Source organism: Pristiophorus japonicus, chromosome 15 (genome assembly GCF_044704955.1).
Source record: "Pristiophorus japonicus isolate sPriJap1 chromosome 15, sPriJap1.hap1, whole genome shotgun sequence".
NCBI lineage: Eukaryota > Metazoa > Chordata > Chondrichthyes > Pristiophoridae > Pristiophorus > Pristiophorus japonicus.
Genome location: NC_091991.1, coordinates 170,751,584 through 170,775,391, shown reverse-complemented (window position 1 = coordinate 170,775,391; position 23,808 = coordinate 170,751,584). Strand labels below are relative to the sequence as shown.

General features: G+C 45.7%; 1 protein-coding gene across 2 annotated transcripts in view; it reads right to left on the bottom strand.

Moving 5' to 3' along the window:
* Nucleotides 1–22,988: 22,988 nt before the first annotated feature.
* The window catches only part of LOC139281246 (uncharacterized protein C7orf50 homolog), a 435,290-nt gene continuing 434,470 nt past the window's right edge, over nucleotides 22,989–23,808 (bottom strand). For both annotated transcript variants that reach the window (XM_070901304.1, XM_070901305.1), the window contains exon 5: nucleotides 22,989–23,256. In XM_070901304.1, the coding sequence (XP_070757405.1) occupies nucleotides 23,189–23,256 (68 nt within the window). In that variant the 3' untranslated portion in view covers nucleotides 22,989–23,188. The remainder of the gene's footprint in view (nucleotides 23,257–23,808) is intronic.

The window sequence follows — 23,808 nt, the reverse complement described above, 5'->3', positions numbered from 1 at the left end:
TTCATAGATTTACAACCCTCTGAGAGAAGAAATTTCTCCTCATCTCAGTTTTAAATGGACAGCACCTTATCCTGAGACTATGTCCCCTAGTTTTAGTTTAATCTGAGTGGAAATATCCTCTCTGCATCCACCTTGTCGAGCCCCCTCATTATCTTATATGTTTCGATAAGATCACCTCTCATTCTTCTGAATTCCAATGTGTTTAGGCCCAACCTACTCAACCTATCTTCATAAGTCAACCCCCTCATCTCTGGAATCAACCTAGTAAACCTTCTCTGAACAGCCTCCAAAGCAAGTATATCCTTCCTTAAATACTGAGACCAAAACTGTACGCAGTACTCCAGGTGTGGCCTCACCAATACCCTGTACAGTTGTAGCAGGACTTCTCTGTTTTTATATTCAATCCCCCTTTGTAATAAAGGCCAACATTCCATTTGCCTTCCTGATTACTTGCTGTACCTGCATACTAACTTTTTGTGTTTTATGCACAAGGACCCCCAGGTCCCTCTGTACTGCAGCACCTTGCAATTTTTCTCTATTTAAATTATAATTTGCTTTTCTATTTTTTCTGTCAAAGTGGATAACCTCACATTTTCCCACATTAGACTCTGTGTGCCAAATTTTTGCCCACTCACTTAGCCTGTCTATATCCCTTTTCAGATTTTTTGTATCCTCCTCACAATTTGCTTTCCCACCCATCTTTGTATCATCAGCAAACTTGGCTACATTACACTTGGTCCCTTCATCCAAGTCATGAATGTAGATTGGAAATAGTTGAGGCCCCAGCACCGATCCCTGCGGCACCCCACTAGTTACTGTTTGCCAACTGGAAAATGACCCATTTATCCCGACTCACTGTTGTCTGTTAATTAGCCAATCCTCTATCCATGCTAATATATTACCCCCAACCCCATGAACTTTTATCTTGTGCAGTAACCTTTTATATGGCACCTTATTGAATGCCTTCTGGAAATCCAAATACACCACATCCACTGGTTCCCCCTTATCCATCCTGCTCGTTACATCCTGAAAGAACTCCAGCAAATTTGTCAAACATGATTTCCCTTTCATAAAACTGGCACAGACACGAATGGCCGAATGGCCTCCTTCTGTATCATAAATGTAAGTTCTTGTATCCATCGGACATCCTCACTAGATGTGTTAACACTGCATTGGGAGCACGGTTCTTTCTCTGCTCTGTCAATATGCATACAGTGGAGAGGAGTGTGAAAGCCAGATATCTAATCACTCTGTCAATTAGTGACTCTCCACTATATGTAAACTCCTGATTTCACCTTGCTTCTGCTGGTCGCTCCCTTGGCTCTGGTTCCAATGGTTGCAGGTTCGATCCCCTCACCCGTGTTTGAATTGTAGATATGAATGTGAGCAGGATCATATCAGAGCCCTGGTGTCTACCTACCTTTATCCACCACACACCTGCACCACAGGAGCCTTCTCCTCTTTGGCAGATATTCCAAGCTTTGCACCCCCTCTGCTATTGCCATTTATACCTCCTCTGAACCCATCTATTGTTTCTTTACTTGTCCCATTACCATTCCCTTTGCACCATCATCCCTTTTTGTCATTTAATCACTCCTGCCTTCCGCCCCATCACAGACCTTCCTCTTTTTTTAATCACACATCCACCCCGCCCGCCTCCCCCACCACACACACACTTTCCCCAGCCCCATACTTGTTTAACAACTGTTCAATCTCCAACATCTTCTAGTTCTGACGAAGGGTCATCGACCTGAACCATTAACTCTGTTTCTCTCCCCACAGATGCTGCCTGGCCTGCTGAGCATTTCCAGCATTTTCTGCTTTTGTTTCAGATTTCCAGCATCCGCAGTGTTTTGCTTTGGAATTTGTGAATCTCGGCTGACGCCATGGAGCGGCGACGAGGGAATGCTGTGTTAGTGCAGGTGGCTTCTTTAGGATGCGAGGTTAACCTAAGCATCCAAACCACAGTTATACAGTAGAATTTATCAACTGATCATCCATCTCACTGCTGTTGGTGGAACATTTTAGCTGGTTGAGAATGGCTGCTGTATTTATCTATAAGAACAATGCTCACTGCACTTTCAAAAATAATGAATTGGAAGTGACTTTGAGACATTCTGATCTGGTAAAATGCCACATAAAATGTAAGTGTTATTATTTATGGTCATCCAAGCTCTCCTGAGATTTGGGCAGTGAAATCATAACTATTACTCAAGTCTGTTATGAATTTAAGCTCCCAGACAAAGAGGGAAAATGGGCCTCTCTTTACTTTCAATGTAAACTATAATTGGAGAAATAGCAAGCATGTTCCTTCAATCTGAATGACAATGTTATATATGCAGACTACGGATGTGCTCTCTGTGTAGTCACTGTGAAAGTTGCAGAAGGTGGAGACTTGTTTCCTTGATGTACTGTCAATAAGGTTTACACTGTGTATATACATGCTGGCACCACTAGAGGGTGCAACTGGTGGAGACCAGGGTTTCCTGCCCTGGTGGCAGGGGCTGTATAAAAGGGGAGCCAACATGCAGCTGCCTCACTCTGGAGTTACGAATAAAGGACCAAGGTCACTACAGTTTGAGTGCAACACATTGCCTCATTCATAAGTACATTACAGACATAACAACTGGCGACGAGAATACGGACTTTCACGCGATTATGGCTACCTTTGGCACACTAAAAGACTTCACAGAGGGTGATGATTGGGGTGCCTTCACGGAAAGGCTCGAGCAATATTCCGTGGCAAACGACCTGGTAGGGGAGACGGACGCATTGGCAGAGAAGCACAAGGCTATACTGCTGACCAGTTGTGGGCCCAAGGTCTACCGCCTTGTCAGGGACTTGCTGGCACCCACGAAGGCCAAGGATAAGACATACGATGAGCTGACTGAACTAATTCGCGACCAACTAAAACCAAAAGAGAGCATCCTCACGGCCAGGCACAGATTCTACACTCACCGTAGACCTGAGGGCCAGGAGATTGCAAAATATGCTGCCGACCTCAGAAGACTTGCGGCACCGTGTGATTTTGGCATGCACCTCAACAAAGCATTGCGAGACATCTTCATTATAGGAATTGGCCACGTGGGCGTCCTTCACAAGCTATTACCTGCCGATACCACAGTCAACCTGCAGAAGGCCATCAGCATCAGTCAGGCGTTCATAACCTCGACCTGCAGCACCAAGCAAATTATTCATCCTGTGGACTCAAACCCGGCAAGTATTGTACACAGAATGGTGCCTTTCACAGGTAAGACTGTAGAACGTGGCTCTGCCCAGGGCAGAGAGCACAGACCTCAGGGTTCCAGAACTCAGAGTCCGCGGAGGGATGCTAATTGAGTAGCACCATGCTGGAGGAAACCATAGGGCTCACCAGTGTCAGTTTGCTGAGTACGTATGCAAAGCCTGTAACATGAAGGGCCACCTCCAGCGTATGTGTAAAAGAAATACGACTCACCGTCTAGCAGAGGAGTCGGTAGATGACTTTGAATCCAACGGGGAGTGTTAGAGTAAATAGAGCTTGTTGAGAAATCAGACAAGTGGCAGCTTGGCAGCGGGGACGGGGGGTGGGGGGGGGGGGGGGGCGGAAATCCCCAGTTGCACAACTAGGGATGAGGTCACATTCTAGCATAAACCATTTAACCGTATAATCATATACAGACGTCATGTAAACAGATAAAGGCGGTGGCAGTTATATGACTCATGGGTCAGGCGATTTCTTATCAATAATGAGATTTTCTGTAAATAATGAGATTTTCTATACTTGTTTACTTCAATGTATAAATGATTGTGCTCTGCTCTGCTTAAACGAGAAGCCGGCTGCTGTGACTGCAGAGTCCACGGCGTCTCTCCCAGAGCGCTCTGTTTAATAAATGGTTTATGATTCGCAAAGCTCATTCCGTATTCCACGGAATAAGTTATTTCACTAACAGGGAGTATGATGATTTGACCAGCAAGGCAGCTCAGCCCCAAGAAGAAGTGCATGGAGTGTATATCTGTACCACCGATTGTCCTCCAGTGAAGATGGAAGTCGAGATAAACGGCGCTCCAGTCTTCATGGAAGTGGACACGAGAGCGAGCCAGTCAGCAATGAGCCAGGATGCCTTCAAGAGGTTATGGAACGAAAAATGACCCGAGCTGGTTCCAGTACAGGAAAAGTTGCGCACCTACACCAAGGAGCTGATCCCAGTCCTTGGTAGTGCGGATGTAAGTGTAATCTATAATGGCGTGGTGCACAAGTTACCTCTGTGGATTGTTGCAGGTGATGGTCCAATGCTACTCGGAAGAAGGTGGATGGGGAAGATCCAGTGGAAATGGGAAGACCTCTTCACTCCAGCAGTCGATGTCCCCCGTGCTCAGAGGCAGAGCAAAACCTCACCTTCGGTTAGGCCAGGCACCAGAGAACAGACCAACGCAGCACCTGAGGCACAGACGTCCATCATGATTGCGTGGCAATGATCCGACCGGAACGACCTAAAAATACCTTCCGGGCTCCAGTGGCAGGACTCCTGGAGAGGAAGATCGAATTCACAGGCACTCTTCCAGCTTTTGTGGCAGAATTGCGGGAGAGAAGGATCAAGGCAGTCGACCTCGAGGACAGAGGCAAGATGGCGTTCCTGCTGCAGTGAGATGCAGAGTGGCGTGGCAGGGTTCTCTTAAAGGAGACCTGCAGCCAACTGAACTTAGAGACATTGTATGCATGGCAATCAATGCAACAAATCGATTAAGAATGCAAAGAATGAAATGTTGCGAGATGTCGGGAATAGAGTGTCCCCAAAAGTAGCAAGTGAGTGAATTCAGGAGGGTAAAGATGCCCTGCCCCAGGTGTCCCCACAAGTTATAGGCCAGCGACCTCAGGAGGGTGAAGGCACAGATCCTGATACCCTGCCCCAGATCTATCCCACGCTGCAGGCACCCAATGGCACTATTCGCCATGGACCTGGAAACGAAAATGGCGCCAATACGCGCAGTCGGCCGCCATTGCTCACCACCGGGGTGGAGACGGTGCAGCCCCCAGACCCACTCGCTACCTCGGCCATGTCCGGGAGCGAAAGGTCAGAACCAACGAATTCCCCAAATGGGACCTGGAACAGCCAGGTTCCCAACAATGTTAGAGAGCAGGCGGAAGATTCTGCAGCCCTCAAAGGAGAACAGGGAGGCCACACATATCTGTGGCTCTACCCACCACTAGGCAACGACAAAGGCCCTGAGTCCTGGCAAAGTGAGCGAACCAAGCCCACCCCACTAGCAGGGGGCACAGTGCCGCCATCAGATGATTCGGACCCCGTCCGGTTGCTCTGGAACTTGCGTCCTCGCATACCTGTACTGCTACCTCAGTACTGACCATGACTGAACCATGAATGCAATCTACTCAATCCTGGCGCACGACGATAAACATAACAAATATAAGTCACTGAACCAAGGTGTCACGACACAAACTGTTTTTTTTCTTTCTTTGTACTTGCACTGTGTCTGATCCTGTAACAGACCAGTTGCATGATCTCGCTGTGTTGGGGGCGGGGGGGCGGGTGGGAGGGGAGGGATGGATGTAATGGATGTATGTAGTCATGGACACACACATGGATACACCCAGAACCCACTGGAACCGCCACTGCACCATCGAACCATCCAAACTGGTAACCAATGCCCAACGTTGTGGCAAAAGGACTTAGGGGAGAGAGCCAAGCCAAAGCACAGCCAAGGTGCAAGGGCTATTGGCACTTAAGTCTGGGGAGAGCTAAACCAGAACACATAGTGCAAAGGTAATTGGCACAAAAGACTTGGGGAGAGTGATGTTATATATGCAGACTATAGATATACTCTCTGTGTAGTCACTGTATAGTTGCATAAGATGGAGACTTGTTTACCTGATGTACTATCAATAAGGTTCACACTGTGTATATACATGCTGGCACCACTAGAGGGTGCAACTGGTGAAGACCAGGGTTTCCTGCCCTGGTGGCATGTGCTGTATAATAGGGGAGCCACCATGGAGTTAGGAATAAAGGTCACTACAGTTTGAGTACAACACATTGCCTTGTGGAGTCATTCATAAGTAAATTACAGACATAACAGACAACATGCCAGCCAAGGTAAAGACCTCATGATCATGCTGCATGCTCTGAGCTGATAGTAGGTGAATATTGAACTGGAGTATTGTGTCCAATTCTGGGCACCGCATTTTAGGAAGGATGTGAAGGCCTTAAAGAGGGTGCAGAAAAGATCTACGAGAATGGTTCCAGAGACGAGGGACTTCAGTTACATGGATAGACTGGAGAAGCTGGGGGCTGTTCTCCCTAGAGTAGAGAAGATTGATAGAGGTGTTCAAAATCATGAGTATTCTGGACAGAGTAGATAGAAACTGTTCCCATTGGCGGAAGGGTCGAGAACCAGAGGACGTTCTTGCTATTGAGGGAGTGCAGCGAAGGTTCACCAGACTGATTCCCGTGATGGCGGAACTGGTATATGAGGAGAGACTGGATCAACTGAGCCTTTATACACTGGTGTTTAGAAGGATAAGAGGGGATCGCATAGAAACATATAAGATTCTGACGGGACTGGACAGGTTAGATGCAGGAAGAATGTTCCCAATGTTGGGGAAGTCCAGAACCAGGGGACACAGTCTTAGGATAAGGGGTAGGCCATTTAGGACTGAGATGTGGAGAAACTTCTTCACTCAGGGAGTTGTTAACCTGTGGAATTCCCTGCCGCAGAGAGTTGTTGATGCCAGTTCATTGGATATATGCAAGAGGGAGTTAGATATGGCCCTTACGGCTAAAGGGATCAAGGGGTATGGAGAGAAAGCAGGAAAGGGGTACTGAGGGAATGATCAGCCATGGTCTTATTGAATGGTGGTGCAGGCTCGAAGGGCCGAATGGCCTACTCCTGCACCTATTTTTTATGTTTCTTTGACACAGATTTAAGGTGATTGGCAAAAGAACCAAAGGCGACATGAGGAAAAACTTTTTACGCAGCGAGTGGTTAGGATCTGGAATGCACGGCCTGAAAGGGTGGTGGAGGCAGACTCAATCGTGGCTTTCAAAAGGGAGTTGGATAAGTACCTGAAGGAAAAAAATTGCAGGGCTACGGGGAAAGGGCGGGGGAGTGGGACGAGCTGAAGTGCTCTTGCAGAGAGCCGGCATGGGCTCGATGGGCCGAATGGCCTCCGTCTGTGCTGTAAACATTCTATGATTCTATGAACTAAACCTACCAAGCACAACCAAGCTCACTTGTAACCGAAAAACTAAGAGACTTACTTCAGGCATTTCAACTTGGCAACAGCAATAATAAATTAACAGAAAGTGTCAGCCGTGGCTCAGTGGGGCAGCACACTCGCCTCTGAGTCAGGTGGTTATGGGTTCAAGTCCCACTCCAGGGACTTGAGCACATACATCTAGGCTGACACTCCCAGTGCAGTGCTGAGGGAGTGCTGCACTGTCGGAGGGACAGTACTGAGGGAGTACTGCACTGTCGGAGGTGCTGTCTTTCAGTTGAGACGTTAAACCGAGGCCCCGTCTGCCCTTTCAGGCGGACGTAAAAGATCCCATGGCGCTATTTTGAAGAAGAGCAGGGGAGTTATCCCCGGTGTCCTGGCCAATATTTATCCCTCAATCAACATAACAAAAAACAGGTTATCTGGCCGTTATCACATTGCTGTGTGTGGGAGCTTGCTATGCACAGATTGGCTGCTGCGTTTCCCACATTACAACAGTGACTACACTCCAAAAATACTTAATTGGCTGTAAAGCGCTTTGAGATGTCTGGTGGTTGTGAAAGGCGCTATATAAATGTAAGTCTTTCTTTTACTACCACAAATGCATAGATACACTAAAGGAGGATGTTTTCTCAGAAATTCTCCTGCAAAATATTCATTCAGATTGCCAACCCAACGTTAAGGAGTGAAAGATTGCTGGCGGTGTCAGAGTATCAACAGGCTGCAGGCCACTTTGCCGCACAGGCAGTTGGCTCTGATACGAAAAGCCTCTTGCTCAGGCCTCACCGCTGATTTGTGAGAGATGCAAGCAAGCAAGCATGATCTCCCTGAGCCGCTAACTGCCAGGGCTGCTCATTCATTCTTGAAAGCAGATGAAAAGGTTAGCCAACTAGCTGCAGACTTGCCAGAGTAAGACCTGCCAAGAACAGATCCTAAAAAAAACATTGCAGGCTCAAGTGAAGGCTATGCTTGCGCCAAGATCCAAAATCTAAAAACAAGAGAAACCTTGGCAAGGACAGTGTTGGCGCTATTGACGGGGTTGATGAAGCATCTGGCTTTCATTTTGTAATTGGCAATAAACAATGGCAAACAGGTGACAAATATTAGCCCAAAGAGCAGCTTAAAAATATACTCTTTCAAAATATTTATTTTATTCTTCAACAAAACAATCTAGAAGTAATTCTTGTCTTTCACAATTGAGAATTTATGCAATGGTTCTTTTCAAGCTGTAGCGGCTGACTCTTGCACAGTTCCCACTTGCAATGTTAAACGGCTGTGAGTTATTTACAGAGCAAATTGCAGCCAACATCAACTCAAAGACCTTTGATAAGGTACTGCATAGTAGGTCAGAGCATGTGGCAGCCAGAAGTGTCGAGTGGATGATCCATATCGGCCTCCTCCTGAGGCCCCCACCATCACAGATGCGAGTCTTCAGCCAATTCGATTCACTCCACGTGATATCAAGAAACGGTCGAGTGCACTGGATACAGCGAAGGCTATGGGCCCTGACAACATCCTGGCTGTCGTGCTGAAGACTTGTGCTCCAGAACTAGCCGTGCCTCTAGCCAAGCCGTACCAGTACAGCTACAACACTGGCATCTACCCGACGTTGTGGAAAACTGCACAGGTATGTCGTGTCCACAAAAAGCAGGACAAATCCAATCCGGCCAATTACCGCCCCATCAGTCTACTCTCAATCATCAACAAAGTGATGGAAGGTGTCATCGGCGGTGCTATCAAGCGGCACTTACTCACCAATAACCTGCTCACTGATGCCCGGTTTGGGTTCTGTCAGGACCACTCAGCTCCAGACCTTATTACAGTCTTGGTCCAAACATGGACAAAAGAGCTGAATTCCAGTGGTGAGGCGAGAGTGACATGCCCTTGACATAAAGGCAGCATTTGACCGAGTGTGGCATCAAGGAGTCCTAGTAAAACTGAAGACAATGGGAATCAGGGGGAAAACTCTCCACTGGCTGGAGTCATACCGAGCATAAAGGAAGATGGTTGTGGTCGTTGGAGGTCAGTCATCCCAGTCCCAGGGCATCGCTGCAGGAGTTCCTCAGGGCAGTGTCCTCGGCCCAACCATCTTCAGCTGCTTCATCAATGACCTTCCCTCCATCATAAGGTCAGAAGTGGGGATGTTCGCTGATGATTGCACAGTGTTCAGTTCCATTCGCAACTCCTTAGAAAATGAATCAGTCCATGCCCGCATGCAGCAGGACGTGGACAACATTCAGGCTTGGGCTGATGTGGCAAGTAACATTCGCGCCACACAAGTGCCAGGCAATGACTTTCTCCAATAAGAAAGGGTCTAACCACCTCCCCTTGACCTCCAACAGCATTCCCATCACCGAATCTCCCACCATCAACATCCTGGGAGTCTCCACTGACCAGACACTTAACTGGAACAGCCACATAAGTACTATGGCAGGGAGCAGCGCGAGCAGGTAAGAGAGGGCGACAAAGGAGAATAGGGCGACTACATTCGACGTCACGGGAAAGCAGGGAAGTGTTTGGTCGGTGAGATTTTCTCTCTTTACTTGCTTTAAATTAAGGGCCTTAGATTAGGTGCCAGGATTAATAACTAACAACTAAATCCACGTAATTAAATACATTAGAGATGGCAGGACAGGCGATGTGTTTCTGCTGTTGCATGTGGGAGCTGGATGACCCCATTGAGGTCCATTGCGATCACATCTGCAGCAAGTGTCTGCAGCTCGAGAAACTTCGGCTCCGCATTGATGAGCTGGAATCTGAGCTGCAGACACTACGACACATCAGGGAGGGGGAGAGTTACCTGGACGCCGCGATCCAGGAGCTAGTCACACCAATTGGAGTAATTAATTCAAATTCGATCTGTGGTCAGGGACAGGAAGGTGTTGTCATACCTTCACACAACCTGTAAGATGGCTGCAAGTTCCAGAATCACCTGACCTGCTGGTCAGGTGACCAGCTCTTTATAAAACAGCACTAGCTGCAGTAACACAGGCGTCCACAGTGTGGAGTTACAGACGTTAAACTTCTCCCTTCTTAATGAAGAAGTTATTATAACAAATAATCATCATACATAACTTGCATGGTTATACGTAACAAAGAATATGGACTTATTTTGCCATATTTACAAATCAAACTTAACCACTTGTTTTCTGTTTCGAAGAGGATACCTTCACTCTCGAACAGAACCTTCCAAACATGGTGTTGAATTTAAACTCATTCGAGGCTGTTCCTGAGGGAAGTTTTCCTCCAAGGGATGCCCTTGATTTCCATTTGAACTCTCTCTAACTTCAGACTGTTTGTTTTCCTGACTCGGACTCAGACTTAAATTCTGACTTTCTCTTGGATTTGTTTCCAGTACATTGGATGTAGGATATGTTACTGGCGTTTAAAAATTATCTGATGAGTCAGAAATAATTGAATCACTCCCACCTTCAACTACTTCCATATCTGTGGGTAAAATATGATCAATGTGAACAAACCTAATCTGTCCATTATCAAACATCTTGACCAAATATGTGCGAGGACCACATATCTTCACCACTCTTCCTGGTAACCATTTCACCCATTTATGGTGATGGTTCTTCACTCTCACCTCACTTCTCTCTCTCATTCTACCTCTATCATGATTCTCTTTCTGTCTTAATTGTGTCTCTTCTACGGACTTTGCCAAGTTTAGTTTTAACAACGAGAATCTGGTTCGTGACCTGCTCTTTATTAAACAGCATTAACTGCAGTAGCACAGGCGTCCACAATGTGGAGCTACAGACATTAAAGGTGTGACTACAAGCGAGGCAGGTATGGGGACTCAGGATGGAGTGATGGAGGAGCCTCAGCCCTTGCTCTTGTCCAACAGGTTCGAGGCTCTTACTTCCTGTGTGGACGAGATCAGGGACTGCAGGGAGGATGACCATCATCATCATCATCATAGGCAGTCCCTCGAAACGAGGATGACTTGCTTCCACGCCAAAAAAAAGGATGAGTTCACAGGTGTTTTGAAAAAAAGAACCTGAACTACATCCTCAAGGGTGGAAGATGCCTGTGCATGGATTTTTTTAACGTGTGGTGGCCGTCAGCACACTGACCACAGCACCGTGGTACAGGGAGCCATTCAAGTGGGGGGAGTAAAAAGAAACACAGTGGTAGGGGACAGTATCATTCGGGGGATAGATAAGGTTCCCTGCAGCCGAGAGCGTGAGTCCCGAAGGTTGTGTTGCCTGCCCGGAGCCAGGGTTAACGACATCTCCTTGGGGCTGGAGAGGAACTTGGAGTGGGAGGGGGAAGATCCAGTTGTCGTGGTCCATGTGGGTATCAACGACATAGATAGGACAAAGAAAGAGGTTCTGCTGCGGGATTATGAGCAGCTAGGGGCCAAATTAAAAAGCAGAACCACAAAGGTAATAATCTCTGGATTACTACCTGAGCCACGAGCAAATTTGCATAGGGTAAATAAGATCAGGGAGTTAAATACATGGCTCAAAGATTGATGTGAGAGAAATGGGTTTTGGTTCATGGGACACTGGCACCAGTACTGGGGTAAGTGGGAACTGTTCCCTTGGGATGGGCTCCACTTAGACTGTGCTAGGACGAGGATCCTAGCGAATCAAATAACTAGGGCTATAGAGAGGGCTTTAAACTAATTAGTGGGGGGGCGGAGGAGTCAGGTGAACAAAAATGTAAAAAGTCAAAGAATAAGGAGAAGGCAATAGAGCAGGGTAGCACTGGGGAAATGAAAACCAGGGCATGCCAGGAAGGGACAGAATGTATAAACATAAAGGTGAATCAGAAAGTGGGGTCAAAGCAGGAAAAAATGGTAAAAAAAAACACATTTCAAAGTTCTTTATCTGAATGCACGTAGCATTCGTAACAAAATAGATGAGTTGATGGCACAAATAGATACAAATGGGTATGATCTGATAGCCATTACAGAGACGTGGTTGCAAGGTGGCCAGGACTGGGAACTGAATATTCGGAAAGCCAGATAGAAAGGAAAAGAAGATGGGGTAGCACTGTTAATAAAGGATGTGATCAGTGCGTTAGTGAGAAACAATATTGGCTCAGAAGATCAAGATGTTGAATCAGTTTGGGTGGAGATCAGGAGTAGTAAGGGGGAAAAGTCACTGGTGGATGTAGTCTTTCGGCCCCCTTAACAGTAGCTACTCTGTTGGACAGAGTATAGATCAAGAAAAAATGGAGGATTCTAATAATCATGGGTGATTTTAACCTTCATATTGATTGGACAAAGCAAATTGGTCAGAGCAGCATTGAGCAGGAGTTCATAGAGTGTATCTGGACAGTACATTGCAGAACCAACCAGGGAGCAGGCTATCTCAGATCTGGCACTGTGTAATGAGACAGGATTAATAAATGATCTCGTAATAAAGGATCCTCTAGGAATGAGTGACCATAACATGATTGAATTTCAAATTCAGTTGGAGGTGAGAAAGTTGGTTCTCAAACCAATGTCCTAAGCTTAAATAAAGGAGACTACAAAGGTATGAGGGCAGAGTTGGCTAAAGTGGACTGGGATTATAGATTAAAATGTAGGACGGTTGGTGAGCAGTGGCAGACATTTAAGGAGATATTTCATAATTCGCAACAAAAATACAACCCAATGAGAAGGAAAGACTGTAAGAGAAGGGATAACCATCGGTGGCTAACTAAGGAAATAAGGGATGTTATTGAAAATTGAAAATAAGGGGCATACACTAGTGGGAGGCCAGTGGATTGGGAAACTTTTAAAAGCTAGCTAAGAACAACTAAAAAAATGATAAAGAGAGGGAAGATAGATTATGAAAGTAAACTAGCACGAAATACAAAAACAGATAGTAAGAGTTTCTACAGGTACGTAAAAAGGAAAAGAATGGCTAAAGTAAATGTTGGTCCACTAAAGGAAGAGACTGGAGAATTAATAATGGAGAATAGGGAAATATTTTGTATTTCACGGTGGGAGACACTAAAAACATCCCAATAGTGGATAATCAAGGGGCAATAGGTAGGGAGGAACTTAATCATCATAGGCAGTGGAGGAACTTAATACAATCACTATCACTAACGAAGTAGTACTTGGTAAAATAATGGGACTAAAGGCGGACAAGTCCCTTTGAACCTGATGGCTTATATCCCAGGGTCTTAAAAGAAGTGGCTGCAGAGATAGTGGATGCATTGTTTGTAATCTACCAAAATTCCCTGGATTTTTCTGCAGATTGGAAAACCGCTAATGTAACGCCCCTATTTAAAAAAGGAGGCAGACAAAAAGCAGGAAACTATAGACCATTTAGCCTAACATCTGTCTTTGGTAAAATGCTGGAGTCCATTATTAAGGAAGCAGTAGCGGGTCATTTGGAAAAGCATAATTCAATCAAGCAGAGTCAGCATGGTTTATGAAAGGGAAATCATGTTTGACAAATTTGCTGGAGTTCTTTGAGGATGTAAAGAGCAGGGTGGCTACGATGGAACCAGTGCGTGTGGTGTATTTGGATTTCCAGAAGGTGCCACATAAAAGGTTACTGCGCAAGATAAAAGTTCACGGGATTGGGGGTAATATATTAGCATGGATAGAGGATTGGCTAACTAACAGTAGACAGAAAGTCGGGATAAATGGGTCATTTTCCGGTTGGCAAACAGTGACTAGTGGGGTGCCGCAGGGATCGGTGCTGGGTCCTTAACTATTTACAATCTGTATTAATGACTTGGATGAAGAGACCGAGTGTAATGTAGCCAAGTTTGCTGATGATACAAAGATGGGTGGGAAAGCAAACTGTGAGGAGGACACAAAAAATCTGTAAAGGGACATAGACAGGCTAAGTGAGTGGGCAAAAATTTGGCAGATGGAATATAATGTGGGAAAATGTGAGGTTATCCACTTTGGCAGAAATAATAGAAAAGCAGATTAAATGGAGAAAAATTGCAAAGTGCTGCAGTACAGAGGGACCTGGGGGTCCTTGTGCATGAAACACAAAAATTTAGTATGCAGGTACAGCAAGTAATCAGGAAGGCAAATGGAATGTTGGCCTTTAGTGCAAAGAGGGATAGAGTATAAAAGCAGAGAAGTCCTGCTACAACTGTACAGGGTATTGGTGAGGCCACACCTAGAGTACTGCATACAGTTTTGGTCTCCGTATTTAAGGAAGGTTTATACTTTCATTGGAGGCTGTTCAGAGAAGGTTCATTAGATTGATTCCGGAGATGAGGGGGTTGACTTATGAAGATAGGTTGAGTAAGTTGGGCCTATAACACATTGGAGTTCAGAAGAATGAGGTGTGATCTTATCGAAATATATAAGATAATGAGGGGGCTCGACAAGGTGGATGTAGAGAGGATATTTCCACTCATAAGGGAATCTAAAACTAGGGGACATCGTTTCAGAATAATGGGCCGCCCATTTAAAGCTGAGATAAGGAGGAATTCCTTCTCTCAGAGGGTTGTAAATCTATTAAATTCTCTGCCCCAGAGAGCTGTGGAGGCGGGTCATTGAATATATTTAAGGCGGAAATAGACAGATTTTTGAGCGGTAAGGGAGCAAAGGCTTATGGGGAGCGGACAGGGAAGTGGAGCTGAGTCCATGATCAGATCAGCCATGATCTTATTAAATGGCGGAGCAGGCTCGAGGGGCCAGGTGGCTTACTCCTGCTCCTATTTCTTATGTTCTTATGTTGTTAAGAACAGATTAGAGGCTAGGTATACTGCAACGAGTGTCTCATCTTCTGACTCCCCAAAGCCTTTCCACAATCTACAAGGCACAAGTCAGGAGTGTGATGGAATACTCTGCGCTTGCCTGGATGAGTGCAGCTCCAACAACACTCAAGAAGCTCGACACCATCCAGGACAAAGCAGCCCGCTTGATTGGCACCTCATCCACCACCTTCAACATTCACTCCCTCCACCATCGGCGTACTGTGGCTAGTGTGTACCATCTACAAAATGCACTGCAGCAACTCACCATGGCTTCTTTGACAGCATCTCCCAAACCCACGACCTCTGCCACCTAGAAGGACAAGGACAGCAGGCGCATGGCAACATCATCATTTGCAAATTTCCCACCAAGTTATATTCCATCCTCATTTGGAAATATATCATCGTTCCTTCATCGTTGCTGGGTCAAAATCTTAGAACTCCCTCCCTAATGGCACTGTGGATCTTCACCACACGGACTGCAGCAGTTCAAGGCGGCGACTCACCATCACCTTCTCAAAGGCAATTAGGAATGGGCAATAAATGCTGGCCTTGCCAGCGATGCCCATATTCCAGGAAGGAATAAAAAAAAGTCAGAGGACAAGTAGAATGGTTAGGAAGCTGGCTACAAAACAGAAAGTCAGGGTTACAGGTAGCTATGCAGACTGGCAAAAGGTGGGAAGTGGTGTTCCATAGGGATCGGTGCTGCTCACAGTTTACAGAAACAATTTGGATTCGGGAATCGGAAGTACAATTCCAAAATTTGCAGACAACACCAAATTGAGGGGTACAGTTAATACTGAGGAAGAATGCGACAAAATATACAAAGACATTGGCCCTGAAATTCCGTTCGACCTTAAAAAAAAGCAAAAATACACTTACCTGCTGCTGCTGCAACAGTCAGAACTTGCGAGACTGAGGCCCAGAGGTGACTGCGCGCACAGCTCGTGCATGTGGGGACTTGCGCAGGCCGGGATCTAGTAAGAGCAGCCAATCAGGTACAGTATAGTTTCTCATTCATAGCAATAGGAGTTCCGTAAGGACCGAACTTCTAGTGCTATGAATGAGAACCCCCCCCCAAACACTTAAAAACCAATAAAAAACAGAAAATAAAGTACACAATTAACATGCATTTAAATTAAAGTTGTTATAAAAAAATGTTTTCCAACTTTAAAAAAAAAACATTTTATTAACACTTAAAATAAACTTACCGTAGTGGGGAGGTTTTTTAAACATAAAAAGTGCTTTTATAACTTTATTTTTTATTTGTATGTGTATTTTTAACCACTTGCGCTTGTAAAAGTAGACTATACGCCTGCTTTTTCAGGCGCTGGATTTTAAAGGACCACCTCACACTTATCTGTGTTGAAATTAATTTGCCAATTACACACTCATTCTGCATGTTTACTAATGGCCCTGAGGGCAAGATATTCATAAATATCAGAAAGCTTACCCTGCAAGTGTCCTCGCTCCCGAGATACGGCCATCTATCAAGTCCAAAAACTTGACAGATCACTAATGTCGGTTTCCAGCGCATGCGCATTGCAGAATGAGTGTGTAATTGGCAAATTAATTTCAATATAGGTAAGTGTGAGGTGGTGCATTTTGGTAAGGAGGCCACATATTGCTTGGATACTATGGGGTCAAGTTTCAGCCGGCCGCTAGAACTGCGCACATCGGAGAGGCCCGCCTAATTTATAGAACAAAAATTGCGCCGAATACTTACCTTGCGATTCTCCGATAGCTGTAGGCCCAATTCCACCTCGGCGCTGCGCAGCAGGAGCTGCTGGGGGCGGAGCTACAGCCCTGCGCCGAAAACAGTGCCGGCAGCTGTGTGCGTCCATGGCGACGACCCTATCCCATCATCGTGTGGCCTGCGCATCTTACCTCGGCGGTGGGGCCCGCCCGCCCGGCCTCTCGCTGCGGGCCCTGCCCGAAGAGTCGGCGCCCGGCATCATCATCTTCTCTCCACCTCCCCCCCCCCCCCCCAATCATCTTCTCTCCACACCCCCCAATCTTCTTCTCTCCCCCCTCCCCCCCATCTTCTTCTCTTCCCCTCTGCTCCCTGCTGCTGCAGGTGAGTAGAAATAATATTTTATTTATTGAGTGATTTTTAATTTTTTTAAACATTTTTTATTTTTTAATTTATTTGGATTGATTTATTGGTTTATTTATCATTTATTATTGATGATGGCTCTTTATTTGTAAAAGTGATGTGTTTAGTGTTTGTTAACCCCCCCCCCCGTTCCCTACGCCTGATTTGTAACTTAGGCCTGATTTTCTAAAGTGTAGGCAAGGTTTTTCTGAGCGTACAAAAATCTACACTTACTCCATTCTAAGTTAGTTTGGAGTAAGTTTTCACTGCCTAAACTTTCAAAACGGGCGTAAGTGGCCGGACACGCCCCCTTTTGAAGAAAAGAAATCTGTTCCAAACTGAAATTATTCTAACTGACTAGAACTGGAGCAAACTAAATGCTGAGAATTGCAATTTCTAAGATACTCCATTCTAAACTAGTTGCTCCAAAAAAAACAGGAGCAACTCAGGCCGAAACTTGACCCCTATGTGTCTAAATGGAGCAAAGGAAACCAGGGGTACAGATACACAAATCACTAAAAGTAGCAACACCCAACACAGGTTAATTAAGGCCATAAAAAAGCAAAACAAGCACTGGGGTTCATTTCTGGAGGAAAAGCTAAACTTGAATAGAACCTTGGTTAGACCACACACGGAGCGCTGTGCACAGTTGTGGTCTCCATTTTATAAAAGGAATGTAGAGGCATCAGAGAAGGCGCAAGAAAAGATTCACAAGGATGATACCAGATGTGAGAGGTTATACTTATCAGGAAAGACTGAACCGGCTGGGCCTCTTTTCTCTAGAAAAGTGAAGGCCGAGGGGGTGACCTGGTAGAGGTCTTTAAGATAATGAAAGGGTTTGATAGGGTAGAGGTGGAGAAAATGTTTCCACTTGTGAGGAATCCAAAACTATTGCTCATAAGATAGTCACTAATAAATCCAACAGGGAATTCAGGAAAAACTTTCAGATACAACTTACCCTGGACTCAGATATACGCGAGTCCTGTAGTATGGTGTCAGCCATGGCTCGCTCAGCTCTGAGTCAGAAGGTTGTGGGTTCAAGTCCCACTCCAGGGACTTGAGCACATAAATCTAGGCTGACACTCCAGTGCAGTGCTGAGGGAGTGCCGCACTGTCGGAGGTGTCGTCTTTCGGATGAAACGTTAAAACCGAGGCCCCGTCTGCTCTCTCAGGTGGACGTAAAAGATCCCATGGCACTGTTTTGAAGTAGAGCTGGGGAGATATCCACATTACTACAGTGACTACACTCCACAAGTACTTATTCATTGGCTGTAAAGACGTCTGGTGGTCGTGAAAGGCACTACATAAATGTAAGTCTTTCTTTTTATAAAACAGCCAGCCATTCCTCCCAACCATCCAGCATTGAACCAACACTTGCGTTATACAGCACCCTACCACACCAAAACATTTCAAACTGCTTCAGACAACGGATCACAGTCACTGTCAGTGTGTCGGCAAACGTAGCAGCAGGGCGATCAAGGGCACTTTTATCTGAGGTTGGTTGAGGGAGGGGTGTGGGCCAGGACATCAGGAGGACTCCGTGCACTTACTCAGATGGTGCCATAGAATCTTTCACCATCACCTGAATGGGGTATGGGGAAAAAAGCGGGAATATGATGTTGATATATAGGATCAGCCATGATCATATTGAATGGTGGTGCAGACAGGAAGGACCAAATGGCCTACTACTGCTCCTATTTTCTATGTTTCTATGAAACAACTGACGAGCCGTATTGGATTGCATTGGAGGCAGTTCAGAGAAGGTTCACGAGGTTGATTCCAGAGATGAAGAGGTTGTCTTATGAAGAAAGGTTGAGCAGGTTGGGCCTATACTCATTAGAGTTTAGAAGAATGAGAGGTGATCTTATTGAAACATATTAGATTCTGAGGGGGCTCGACAGGGTAGATGCAGAGAGGATGTTTCCCCTCGTGAGGGAATCTAGAACTAGGGGGCACAGTTTCAGAATAAGGGGCTGCTCATTTAAAACGGAGATGAGGAGGAATTTCTTCTCTCTGAGGGTTGTGAATCTGTGGAATTCTCTGCCCCAAAGAGCGGTGGAGACTGGGTCATTGAATATATTTGAGACGGAGATAGACAGATTTTTGAGCAATAAGGGAGTAAAGGGTTATGGGGAGAGGGCAGGGAAGTGGAGTTGAGGCCAAGATCAGATCAGCCATGATCTTATTGAATGGCGGAGCAGGCTCGAGGGGCCAAATGGCCTACTCCTGCTCCTATTTCTTATGTTCTTATTTGCTTGCTGTACACCCATGTGTTTGGTGGAGGCAGTGTGGATTGATAGGGAAATAGCACCAAACTAGGAAGCATGTCGGTGTCAGGAAGGCAAGAGACGCTCAGTCATAAACTAGGAAACACCATCGTTAGGTGTGGAGCTCGAGTACAAGTGAGACATTAACTTGAGAGGGCTGAAAGTGGAGCGAAGAGCAAGGATTTGTTCTCCTGTCCCCATTCATAGCTCTTCTACTATATAAATGATATATGCGTTGAATCTAAAATTAAGCCTTTCTAGTCTGCATCTGCAACAGCTTTGAGGACTACACATTAAGAAATATAATGTGTCGTGTGGCTGAACCATTTTAAAAATGCATGCTAATATTTATTCGATAGTAGATCCATTCTCGCGGTTTCTATTGTAATCCAAGATCCTGCAAATCCCCTGGGAGGACAGACGCACCAACGTCAGTGTTCTCGATCAGGCCAACATCCCCAGCGTCGAAGCACTGACCACACTCGACCAGCTCCGCTGGGCGGGCCACATCATCCGCATGCCCGACACGAGACTCCCAAAGCAAGCGCTCTACTCGGAACTCCTACACGGCAAGCGAGTCAAAGGTGGGCAGAAGAAACATTTCAAGGACACCCTCAAAGCCTCCTTGATAAAATGCAACATCCCCACCCACACCTGGAAGTCCCTGGCCAAAGACCGCCCTAAGTGGAGGAAGAGCATCTGGGAGGGCGCTGAGCACCTTGAGTCTCGTTGCCGAGAGCATGCAGAAAACAAGCGCAGGCAGCGGAAGGAGCGTGCAGCAAACCAGACTCCCCACCCACCCTTTCCTTCAACCACTTCTGTCCCACCTGTGACAGAGACTGTAATTCCCGTATTGGACTGTTCAGTCACCTGAGAACTCACTTCAGCAATGGAAGCAGGTCTTTCTTGATTTCGAGGGACTGTCTATGATGATATGTAATCCACTGTTATTTCACAGTGACTTTATCAACTTTAAGCACCAGAGTCTGTCCAAGGAGATAGGCTGGCCTGACATTTAGTAGCTCAATAACAGAACTGGTTTGATGGGACTGGGTGTGAACGAGAGCAACGTAATGCGCCTTTACATTAAGCAGCAGACTCTGTTCCTACATGGTTGATGTTTATATTAGCAGCACTGCTGTCAAGAACCGACTCAAAAGTCTTTAAACATTTTCTGAAGGTTTTCGTTCCAAGACTGAATACTGGAATATGCAGCAGGAGCATTTGTTGAGGTATCTGGAATCTGTATTCGTGACATTTAAAAGACTTGGATTTATATAGTGCCATTCACAACCATCAGACGTTTCAAAAGCGCTTTGCAGCCAATGAAGTACTTTTGGAGTGTAGTCACTGTTGTACTTTGGGAAACGCGGCAGCCAATTTGCAATCAGCAAGCTCCCACAAACAGCAATGTGATAATGACCAGATAATCTGTTTTTGTTTTGTTGATTGAGGAATAAATATTGGCCCAGGACACCGGGGATAACTCCCCTGCCCTTCTTCGAAATAGGGCCATGGTATCTTTTACGTCGACCTGAGAGAGCAGACGGGACCTCGATTTAACGTCTCATCTGAAAGACGGCACCTCTGACAGTGCGGCACTCCCTCAGCACTGCACAGGAGTGTCAGCCTACATTAATGTGCTCAAGTCCTTGGAGTGGGACTCGAACTCACAACCTCCTGAGCCAAGTCCAGTTTGAAGCAATGTTATGACATTCAATGTGTTGAGGCTGTATTTATTCCATCAATTTCGGTTTTCTGTATGAAAGTGGTGAAGAGCAAAAATAGCTGGCAAGTTTACAGAATTGCCCATTGGTGCTATACAGACCATGTGATTAACTTTGATGCCCAAACAGCAAATTCAAGCGTCCCGTCTCCCGGTCCTGCAACGCCTCGGTTTTAAAATTCTCAACTTGTTTTAAAATCCCTCAGGGCCTCGCCTCTCCCTATCTCTGTAAACTCCTCCAGCCCTACAAACCTCTGAGATCTCTGCGCATCTCCAAGTCTAGCCTCTTGCGCACCGCCGATTTTCATCGCTCCACCATTGTCGGCCGTGCCTTCACCTAAACTCTGGAATTCCCCCTCTAAACCTCTCTCGCCTCCTTTAAGACGCTCCTTAAAGCCCACCTCATTGACCAAACATTTGGTCACCTGTCCTTCTATTTCCTGATGTGGCTCGGTCTCAAACTTTGTCCGATTTACGCTTTCTGTGAAGCGCCTTGGGATGTTTTACGTTAGAGACGCTATATAAATGTAAGTTGTTGTTGCCTACCAGTTACAAATTTTTGGAACAGCTTAGCGGAACTCTGCCAGTATGCCACAGAACCACGGGCTACAACGCACTCACTTCCGTGCACTATGCACCTGCCCCAGTGGGTTGACAGCGGGTTTTGTCTGAGAATATAATCATGTTCAAAGTTGGGTTTGAAGCGTCCTGTTACAAAGGGAAATGGCTGGGACAAGAATGAACAGCTGACTGGGCCTGAGCAGGAGAGCTTGATGTTTTACCCGAACATCTCCCTACGGGACAGGAAGACGTGCTGCTTTCATCGGTTGTTTATTCAGATTTTAAGTGAGACCTTGAGCCTACACCAGCTGAAACCGAGGTCAAGAAGCAAATGATAGAACCTCCCCTGCAGCAAACTTAACTACAGCAAGATCGCAGGGTCCTAATACCTGGACATCTCCGCTATGTACCCAAAACACACTTGTTCCAAGTTTATTCCATTAAATTGTCAGACTAATCCAACTTTTTGCACTAAATAGATTTCCACACAGAGAAGTTACTGAGGCTAATGGTATGAGAGAACAGAACTAACGCATTCATATATACATACACACGCACACACACACATCCGCCACACACACACACACAGATATGCACACACCGAGCCACAGAAGGAGAAATTATGGCAGATCAAAGAGGTAGGTTTTAAGGAGTGTCTGAAAGGAGGAAAGAGAGGTGGAGAGATTTAGGGAGGGAATTCCAGAGCTTGGGGCCCAGGCAACAGAAGGCACGGCCACCGACAGTTGGACAATTATAATCAGGGGTGCTCAAGAGGGCAGAATTAGAGGGGCGCAGATATCTTGGAGGGTTGTAGAGCTGGAGCAGGTTAGAGGGATAGGGAGGGGTGGGGTCATGGAGGGATTTGAAAACAAGGATGAGAACTTTGAAATCGAGGCATATATATGTGTGTGTGTGGTGTGTGTGTGTGTGTGTGTGTGTGTGGTGTGTGTATATAATATGTACATATATATATATATATATACACACACACATATAATATGTACACACGTTAGTTATATATACTAGTGTGTGCGTGCATCACCCCATTCCCATTTCTCCCACCATCGCTAAGTTTTGCTGTTTTGGGTTTGCATCTTCCACTATTGCCACACTGGATTTTCCTTATTTGGACTTCATCGAATGTCAGCAAGATGGCTCTTTTTTATCATTGCAGGTATGTTGCCAAGGTGTCCACGATAAATAACTCGTGACAAGGACCCCTAATGTCTCACTGATTCAGTCAGTGCTCATTCACCAGGCGGATTAAATGCCCCTCGTGATTACAAGACATGTTGTGTGCTCATCATGCTCTGCTGCATCGAACAAATAAATACAAGGGAGACCTGCTTCTTTCACCACAGTTACACTGCCCTGTGTGACACGGCTCGCTTCCACCACCTTGCCACGGTCTGGTGTCCACCACTCCCGGTTTAATTTTCAGCACAGGCCATTCGGTATAAACTACAAACTTTATTGTAAGCACCGAGTTCAGGAATGGAATTTTACAAAAAAACAGCCATCAGCAGAGTTCACAAACCGAGATCGGAGGCAGAGGAAGGAGAATAAATGTGATTTGTGTATAGCACCTCTGTTGCTGGGAGTAGGGTAACTGCACTGTGAGCGGAAAGACAATTACATGGATCCGTTGAAAAGCTTCAGGACAAAAGCTGTAGAACTTGGCGCATTCGTTCAATCTTCGCAGTGCTGTCCTCAGTGGAATCATCTGTTCAAGTGAAAACATATGAGCAAATATTGTGTTTCTTTGCGCACGTTAATATCAAGAACTAATACCTAATGAGCTCCATAGGTAATTATTTAATTCCTTAACCCAGAGGATCGCTATCCCTCTCTTGCCCAAGCAGTTCTAAATCAACAGAGCACTGCATTGTATGCAGCTTGGAAACTAGCATAACTACAGGATGTGTGTTGGAAATGGAGAAAGAGAGAGAGAGAAAGAAAAGATAGAGCGATAAAGATAGAGAGAGAGAAAAAAAGAGAGAAAGAGAGAAAGGGAGAGAGGAGAGAGAGGAGAGAGAGAAAGAGAAAGGAGAGAAAGAAAAGGAGGGAAAGAGAGAGAGCGAGAGAGAGGATGAGAGAAAGAGAGAGAGAGGGAGAGAAAGAAAGAGAGTGAAATAAAGAAAAAAAGAGAAAAAAGAAGGAAAGACTTGCATTTATTTTACTCCTTTCACAATCTCGGGATGCCCCAAAGCATTTTACAGCCAATGAAGTACTTTTTGAAGTGTCAACACTGTTGTAATGTATGAAACACAGCAGC